General features: G+C 43.0%; 1 protein-coding gene and 1 pseudogene across 1 annotated transcript; both read right to left on the bottom strand.

Annotated features, from left to right (window-relative positions):
- Positions 1 to 249: 249 nt before the first annotated feature.
- On the bottom strand, positions 250 to 1,182 carry LOC141129740 (odorant receptor 131-2-like; annotated as a pseudogene).
- Positions 1,183 to 8,228: 7,046 nt separating this feature from the next.
- Positions 8,229 to 9,140, bottom strand: LOC141129741 (odorant receptor 131-2-like). Its single transcript, XM_073617829.1, has one exon. The coding sequence runs from the start codon at positions 9,117 to 9,119 to the stop codon at positions 8,229 to 8,231; it is 891 nt and encodes a 296-aa protein (XP_073473930.1). The 5' UTR covers positions 9,120 to 9,140.
- Positions 9,141 to 9,591: the final 451 nt, after the last annotated feature.

The raw sequence follows: 9,591 nt of genomic DNA on the forward strand, positions 1-9,591 counted from the left end.
AGACTGCAGTTTTTTGCATACTGCACTCTATCCCTAAACTATTTTTCTATTAGGCAATTAAGTAGCAAAATAAGAAAAGATGAAAAAAACCATAGCAGCTGAAGTCAAGTCCCTAAAAACCAAGGGTTTTTTTCATATCTGCATTGCTCTTTGTACCATTTTACGGGTGAGCCTTTCTGTTTTATATACAGTAGCTTATTAGGACCAAATCAGGACAAGCTTACAATTTTACTCACGACTCATTATCATCTAATTTTTAAGGTGTCTTGTTAAAGACTTCTTAATAAGTCCCCTCAAATATTTATCCCTGATCCCATAGATGACTGGACTGAGGAACCTTGGCACACAACTGAACACAAGGAAGTTGAACCCAGGTAAAAACATGGCTTGACTGGCAGGCAAAGCATCAGTGAATGTCGACAATAAAGACATTGTGCATAGCAGTAGCTGAAAGGTGTGGAGCAAGATGGTTTTCCTAGCTTTGGAAGCACAAGAAGACTGTGAGCTAACTCTATGAGCAACCATCGTGACCTTGATGTATGTGATTTATATGATAATGGGCACCAAAACATAACACAAGGCGAAACTAAGGGACCTTAAAACATTTTGCAAGGGATTCACAAACAGGTTTTCCTTTCTACATATAATAGAAATATTAAATGTAGTTCTAAATGAGGAAGCCATAAGACCTAAGTCAGCAGCATTTGGAATTATCTGTTCTGTATACATGAGGGTAAAGGCCACATTGGCTCTTTGCATGGTGTATAGGTCCTTGTGTCGTAATGGGTGAAATATGGTTATGAATTTTTCTAAAGCCATCGCTGCCAGAGTGGCTGGGGTCACTCGAACAATCAAAAATGAAACTGCATTCAAAATGTAGCAAACTGGTACGGTAATGTACAGAAGATATATCGCACCTACCAGCACAGTGAAAAAAGACAGGAGAAAAAACGTGTCATTCACAAGCATGTAGACAAAGAGGACATAACGAGCATTCTCCCGGAGATGTGGACTGGTGAAGAAGATGCTTAATACCACCACAATGAAGCACAAGAAGAAGTAGAGGCAAACAGTGATCAAGGATATAAAAGTCAAGTGAACGTAAGTAGCAATGTTGTTGCTAGCGAAGGTCAGCTGAACCATGTTGCTTTGAAGAAGCAAGGAGCTTGCCGTGGAAGAAAGTGTTGAGCTTGCCTTGATTTTTTGGAATCCCGCAACTCTATGCAAAAATAAAAAAGAGATTAAAATTAGAGTGAGCATGAACGTCATTTAAAGCCCAGTTGAACTTTCTGTTTAAATCAGCTAAATACATTTCTGTTGCATCAAAACCAAAGGTGGACAAAGTCTTATGCCCCGTACACACGATAGGATTTCCCGATGGAAAATGTGTGATAGGACCTTGTTGCCGGAAATTCCGACCGTGCGTAGGCTCCATCACACATTTTCCATAGGAATTTCCGTCACACAAAATTTGAGATCTGGTTTTCAAATTTTCCGACAACAAAATCCGTTGCCAGAAATTCCGATCGTGTGTACACAATTCCGACGCACAAAGTGCCACGCATGCTCGGAATCAAGCAGAAGAGCAGCACTGGCTATTGAATTTCATTTTTCTCGGCTCGTCGTACGTGTTGTACGTCACCGCGTTCTTGACGTTCGGAATTTCCGACCAACTTTGTGTGACCGTGTGTATGCAAGACAAGTTTGAGCCAACATCCGTCGGAAAAAATCCCATGGATTTTGTTGTCGGAAAATCCTATCGCGTGTACAGGGCATTACAGTTTGTTTTCTTTCAAAAGCAACCACATCCTCAACAGAAAAACCTGTATTGGCTGCAAGCAGATGAGTGGGACTTTTGCTCTCTAGTAATGGTCTCTCTGTAGAGGCTTGACATGACTCTTGCTAAGCCAGACCTTCAGACCATTTTGGGTCTAGGGCTGATGTGATCATTATGAGAAGTGAGGATCCCATGGACTTCTGGCTGGACAGCTGGCTGGAGCTTGCTCACCATGAGCTGGAGCTTCTGGCTTTCCTTGCAGTCAGTGTGCTGTCTGATATCAGTGGTCATCAACCCTGTCCTCAGGGCCCACTAACAAGGCCAGGTTTTATGTATTACCTTAGGGGATACAGACTAGAATACTGCAATCACTGAGCAGCAAATGATATCACCTGTGATGTATTTCAGTTATCTTGCAAACCTGGCCTGTTATTGGGCCCTGAGGACAGGGTTGATGACCACTGTCTTAGATCAATGTTTCTCAACTCCAGTCCTCAAGTATCCCCAACAGGTCATGTTTTCAGGCTTTTCATTATTTTGCACAGGTGATTTGATCAGTTACACTGCCTTAGTAATTACCACAGCCATTACATCTGAGGGAAAACCTAAAAACATGACCTGTTGGTGGTACTTGAGGACTGGAGTTGAGAAACATTGTCTTATGCCCCGTACACACGATCGGATTTTCCAACAACAAAACTGTGGATTTTTTTCCGAAGGATGTTGGCTCAAACTTGTCTTGCATACACATGGGCACACAAATGTTGGCCAAAAATTCCGAACGTGAGAACGCGGTGACTTTTAAGACGCACGATGAGCCAAGAGAAAGGAAGTTCAATAGCCAGTGCGGCTCCTTCTGCTTGATTCAGAGCATGCGTGAACTTTTGTGCGACGGACTTGTGTACACACGATCCGACTTTCCGACAACAAGTTTTGTTGTCGGAAAATTTGAGAACCTGCTTTCAAACATTTGTGTGCGGAAATTCCGGCAGCAAATGTTCGATGGAGCATACACACGGTCGGACTTTCTGACAACAAATCTGACTCCGTTTTGATACGGAGAGGCAAATCTGTCTGTCCTCTTACAACATAGACTGGATCACATTTATTAAAATGAACAAATCATGGATTACCAGTGACTACACAACATTTTAAGGGTCAACCAGTTGAAAGAGAAATATTGAATGCCCATTACCATTACCAGCACTTACCACCTATCCTGACTTATTCCTATTCCTATTACACTGTAAAGATGCCGCATAATGTTTCTGAAGTTCCACTTCAGCTGCAAAATTTACAATGTTTGCTGCAGGGTAGATCTTGCATTGTGTATCAAAGTTTGCAGTCTGTTCCAGGGCTCTAGTTCTATCATGCCTCTCAAAAATAATTTTGGCTATTGTCTCTCAATTAACACATTCTGAATTGTATTTAAAAAAAAAACACCTCATCTCTCCCTCTTAAATTGTGGCCTAACCAAACGGGCTATGCAGTGTCCAGCCACTATGAAATATTTTTGGCAGTTTTCTCTCATAAAATACATTCTAATTAGTATTTCAATATAAAACTTGTCTCTTCTCTCCTAAAATTGCAGCCTAACCAAGCTGCCAAAATGCTAAGTGACTGGCTGTGTAACAGTGGGGAACCCTAACTTCAGCGGATCTTACGAGGGGGGTGCTACATGTAAAACACTGCACTGCCTTAACATGCATCTGGGAATATAGTAGGAACATATCTTTTCTTTATCCTGTTGATGGGGTGACAGTTCATACATCATCCCAAATGGGATGTTAACCGAATCACTAAAATCACATATAAGCTTTAACATATTAATATAATTTTAAAAGTAATCTGAACATTGTTAAATCAGCTGCTTTAACCACTTCCAGACAGCCGCATGGCGATATACGTTGGCTGTTTGAAGAGGGATATCTTTGTTATGGCGGCAGCTAGCTGCCACAACCCCAGTATCCTCTTCTTCAGCGGGCAGTCCGGTTTCCGATAATAGTGGTCTCTGCGACGGATTCGCCGCAAGATCACTTTTATCGGCAGCAGGAGAGGGCCCCCCTCTTGCCGCTCTCCGGTGCCCTCTGCTGCTTACCAGAGCCGTTGGCAGCGGCGGAGGCGATTGGGTCCTCTTCCGTGTGTGGTATGGAGCTGAGTGAGGGGAAGATGGCCCCCACCCATCTCCATACCATTGCAGGGCGGAAGCGACATCAAAACGTCACTTCCACCCATAGCTCTTAAAGGGCCATTTTAAAAAAAAAAATTTCAAATGACAATTTTTTTTTATTTTTTATTTTTCATTGCATTTTAATGTAAATATGAGATCTGAGGTCTTTTTTGACCCCAGATCTCATATTTAAGAGGTCCTATCATGCTTTTTTTCTATTACAAGGGATGTTTACATTCCTTGTAATAGGAATAAAAGTGACACTTTTTCTTTTTTAAAAAGAACAGTAAAAAAAAATTTTCATTTTTAAACGTGCCCCGTCCCGTAATGCCCGCATATGAAAACGGTGTTTAAACCACACACGTGAGGTATTGCCGCGATCGGTAGAGCGGGAGGAAAATTCTAGCCCTAGACCCCCTCTGTAACTCAAAACATGCAACCTGTAGAATTTTTTGAAACGTCACCTATGGAGATTTTTAAGGGTAAATGTTTGTCACCATTCCACGAGCGAGCGCAACTTTGAAGTATGACATGTTGGGTATCAATTTACTCGGCGCAACATCATCTTTCACAATATAAAAAGAAAAAATCGGGCTAACTTTACTGTTGTCTTATTTTTTAATTTAAAAAAGGGTATTTTTTCCAAAAAAAGTGCACTTGTAAAACCACTGCGCAAATACGGTGTGACAGAAAGTATTGCAACGACCGCCATATTATTCTCTAGGGTGTTAGAAAATTCTTTTTATAATGTTTGGGGGTTCTAAGTAATTTTTTAGCAAAAGAAACTGTTTTTAACTTGTAAACAACAAATCTCAGAAAGAGGCTCTGTTCTTAAGTGGTTAATAAAAATAATACCTGGTGATCCTTTCATGAAGGTCTTTGTTCAGACACTTCCTGTTGTAGGGAGACAACACACTTTCCATGTCTGCTTCTTATGCTCCTGTGTTGTCACTCTGTCAAAAGGAATAAGCCTGTGTTTTGGAAAGCGCTTTCGTTATATTATATATATTTCCCCTTTCTCCATTGAGGAATGCACAGTCTAAGCTGACTTGGGTACAGCTGTAGTAGTCTCAGCTCGATGCACAAAGTATAGGAAAGAAAGTATGGGGGGGTGGATTTACTAAAAAAGGTGCACACAGAATCTGGTGCAGCTGTGCGTAGTAACCAATCAGCTTCCAGGTTTTATTGTCAAAGTGTCATTGAACAAAGCTGAAGTTAGAAGCTGATTGGCTGCTATGCTCTGCCAGATTCTGTGTGTACCCATAAATCTCCCCCTATGTGTGTTAAACTCCATGTTGTGTCAACCATTGTTGGAAGCCATTATCATCCCACAAGCATTTCCAATCTCCTATAGTGTAGAGGTCATGAAATAAGGGTGAGCACATCATCTTGTTTAATGGAAGAGGTGGAACTTTTCTGTTTTGAAGAAATAACAGCACTACAAAGGTTTTGGTTTATTTATTTATCTTATTTATTTATTACAGGTACTTATGTAGTGCCATCAATACACATAGCGCTTTACACATATATTGTACATTCACATCACTCCCTGTCCTCAAGGAGCTTACAATCTAAGGTCCCTAGCTCACATTCATACATACACATACTAGGGCCAATTTAGACAGGAACCAATGAACCTTCCAGTCTTTCTTTGGAGTGTGGGAGGAAACTGGCGTACCCAGAGGAAACCAATGCAAGTACAGGGAGAACATGCAGGCTCCAGGCAGGTAGATTTGTGCACTTCAAAAAAAGTAGAACTCACTAAGAGGTGTCATGAATTTTTATGGGACCTTTTGGTATTAAGATTTTTTTTATTTTTTATTTTTTTGTTATAATGGTAATAATCTGATTTATCACAGTATAGGACCACCTATACAATTTTAGCATAAATTGATCTTGATCACTATTTGTATATTGATGCATAAATTAATTGGATTGATTTTTTTAAATGTGATGTATTTATTTTACTTATTCATTTTGGGTAGTAAGAGTATGTAATAAGATTTTTGCTTTTTCATGCATGCATATGGAAGGATTTAGGTGATTTATGTAAAGTCTCATTCTATACATTAAATTGAAAAACCTTCTTTGCTGCTGCTACCCCCAGATCCCCCTTTTTTCTTACCTGATCCATAGTCGCCAACATTGTAAAAAAATGTAAAGGGACACTTTTTTGTCTGTAGGCGGAGTCTTATTATAATTAGGGGGTGGGGCATTCATTTGTATGGGTGACGTAGAGGGGGAATGCGGCGCGCAGAGCGCACCACGGCAAAAAGTTGGCATGGTTTAAACTAAATATTGGACATGGCTTAACAGGGGCGTGACTCAAAGGGGGTGTGTTTAGAGTCTGACATGAACGAGGGATGGAGGGAGAAAGAGAGAGAGAGAGAGAGAGAAAGAGAGAGAGAGAAAGAAAGAGATAGGGAGGGAAGGAGAGAGAAGGAAGGAAAGAAAGAGGGATGGAGGGACAGCAGGCATTAGGGATGGAGGGACACCACAATATTAATAGAAAGTTTAACAATCAGCAGATAAAGATACTCCAAACGCCTGGTGTTAGCACTTCAATCATACCGGCACCATGGTTGATATGGTGTCAGGATGATCGAAGCACAAATTCTCTATTATTACATTGTAATATAAAATGAAATCATTCAACTCACCATAATGCAGAATCAGTGATATCTCTGAGCGTGTCACATCACCTGCCACCAGATGCCATCAGGTGTCCCTAGCAGAGTCCCTCCTTACAACAGGCATTCCCAGCAGAGTCTCGTCTTATATTAGGTGTCCCCAGTGGAGTCCCTACTTACACCAGGCATTCCCAGCAGAGTCTCTACTTACATCAGGTGTCCCCAGCGGAGTCCCTCCTTACATCTGGTGTCCCCTTTGAAGTCCCTCTTACATCAGGTGTCCCCTTTGGAGTCCCGCCTTACATCAAGTGTCCGCAGCGGAGTCCCTCCTTACATCAGATGTCCCCAGCGGAGTCCCCCCTTACATCAGGTGCCCCCAGCGGAGTCTCCCTTACAGTAGGTGCCCCCAGCGGAGTCCCCCTTACAGCAGGTGCCCCCAGCAGAGTCCCCCTTACATCAGGTGTCCCCAGCGGAGTCTCCCTTATATCAGGTGCCCCCAGAGGAGTCCCCCTTACATCAGGTGCCCCCAGCGGAATCCTTTCTTACATCAGGTGTCCCCAGCGGAGTCCCCCTTACATCAGGTATCCCCCTTACATCAGGTGTCTCCAGAGGAGTCTCCCTTACATCGGGTGTCCCCAACAGAGTCCCTCCTTACATCAGGTGCCCCCAGCGGAGTCCCTCCTTACATCAGGTGTCCCCCAGCAGTGTCCCCCTTACATCAGGTGTCCCCCAGCGGAGTCCCCCTTATATCAAGTGTCCCCCAGTGGAGCCCCCCTTACATCAGGTGTCCCCAGCGGAGTGTCCCTTATGTCAGGTGTCCCCAGTGGAGTCCCCCTTACATCAGGTGTCCCAGCAGCGGAGTCTCCACAGCAATTACAGAAGATCAGAAGTAACAGGTCACTCGCCAAGGCAGGGAACAAACAAGAGGCGGAGCTGGGCGGGTGGCTGCCAATAGAAATTGAGCTGCCGCCAACCCCCCGTGACGCCTTTCCCACAACAGGTCACAGACCAGCAGCAGGCCACAGGGCGGGAGGTCGGCGGCAGCTCAATTTCTACTGGCAGCCCCCCTGGAAGGCTCCGGCGGGCAGCGGTGAAAAAACGGGAAAACACGTATTTCCCGGGACATTTCACAGGAAATGTTAAAAGCAGGACAAAGGTCTAAATCCCAGGAATGTCCCAGGAAATTCGAAGCAGTTGGCAAGTATGCTGATTTCGATCTGATCCAGCGATATGCACAAGCCTAGCAGCTCCAGCCATTGTCTCCTCCATCTCCTCATTGGACAGATTGATAGCAACGATTGGCTCCCTCTGCTATCAATCAAATCCGAAGGCACAGGAGAGAGGGGGGTCCATTGAGTGCCATGAATTGTGTCAATGGACACAGCAGTGGGACTCGGGAGCGAGCCTTCATAGTTGACCCCATGGAAAGCGGCTCTCCGTGGGGCACCCAATGAAGGGGAGGAGCCAGGAGCGAGAAAGGATGAAAAGAACCATTGCAGCTTAAGTCAAGGGCATGAAAACCAAGGGACAGATCTTTTTTCATATCTGCATTGCTCTTTGTACCATTTTACGGATGAGCCTGACTGTTTTATATAGTTTATTAAGTCCAAATCAAGACAAGCTTACAATTTTACCCACATCTCATTATCATCTAGTTTTTAAGATGTCTTGTTAAAGACTTCTTAATACGCTCCCTCAAATATTCATCCCGGATTCCATAGATGATTGGACTGAGGAACCTTGGTGCGCAGCTGAACACAAAGAAGTTGAATGAAGGCAAAAACATGGCTTGACTGGCAGGCAAAGCGTCAATAATTGTCGACAATAAAGACATTGTGCATAGCAGTAGCTGAAAGGTGTGGAGCAAGATGGTTTTCCTGGCTTTGGAGGTACAAGAAGACTGCGAGCTAACTCTATGAGCAACCATCGTGATCTTGATGTATGTGAATAATATGATAATGGCCACCAAAACGAAACACAATGCAAGACCAAGGGACCTTAAAACATATTGCAATGGGTTCACAAACAGGTTTTCTTTTCTACATATGATAGAAGTATTAAATGTTCTCAATGACAAAGCCATAAAACCTAAGTCAGCAGCATTTGGAATTATCAGTGCCGTACATATGAGGATAAAAACCACATTAGCTCTTTGCGGGGTGCATAGGTCTTTGTGTCGTAATGGGTGACATATGGCTATGTATTTTTCTAAAGCCATGGCTGCCAGAGTGGCTGGGGTCACTCGAAAAGTCAAGAATGAAACTGTGATCAAAATGAAGCAAACTGGTACTGGGAAGTACAGAAAATATACTGCACCTAGCATCAAAGTGAAACCAGACAGGAGAAAAAACGTGTCATTCACAAGCATGTAGACAAAGAAGATATAGCGAGCATCCTCCTGGAGATGTGGACTGGTGAAGAAGATACTGAATATCACCACAATGAAGCACAAGAAGAAGCAGAGGCAAACAATGATCAAGGATATAAAAGTCAAGTGAATATAAGTGGCAATGTTGTTGCTAACAAAAGTGAACTGAATCATGTTGCTTTGAAGAAGCAAGGAGCTTGCCGTGAAATAAAGTGTTGAGCTTGCCTTGATTTTTTGGAATCCCACAACTCTATGCAAAAACAAAAAACAGATTCTAGTTAGAGTGAGCTTGAACGTCATTTAAAGTCCAGTTGAACTTTCTGTTTAAATCAGCTAAATACATTCCTGGTGCATCAAAACAAAAAGTGGACAAAATCCTATGCCGCGTACACACAATCGGACTTTCTGACGGGAAATGTTCGATGTGAGCCTGTTGTCGGGAAGTCCAACCGTGTGTATGCTCCATCGAACATTTGCTGTCAGAATTTCCGGCCACAAATGTTTGAGTGCAGGTTCTCAAATTATCCGCCAACTTCACTTTGTTGTCGGAAATTCCGATCGTGTGCACACAAGTCCATCGGAACTTCCTTTTTCTCGGCTCATTATACGTCTTGTACGTCACCCCCTTCTCACGTTTGGAATTTTG

The sequence above is a fragment of the Aquarana catesbeiana genome, linkage group LG02, assembly GCF_042186555.1.
Source record: "Aquarana catesbeiana isolate 2022-GZ linkage group LG02, ASM4218655v1, whole genome shotgun sequence".
Taxonomy (NCBI): Eukaryota; Metazoa; Chordata; class Amphibia; order Anura; family Ranidae; genus Aquarana; species Aquarana catesbeiana.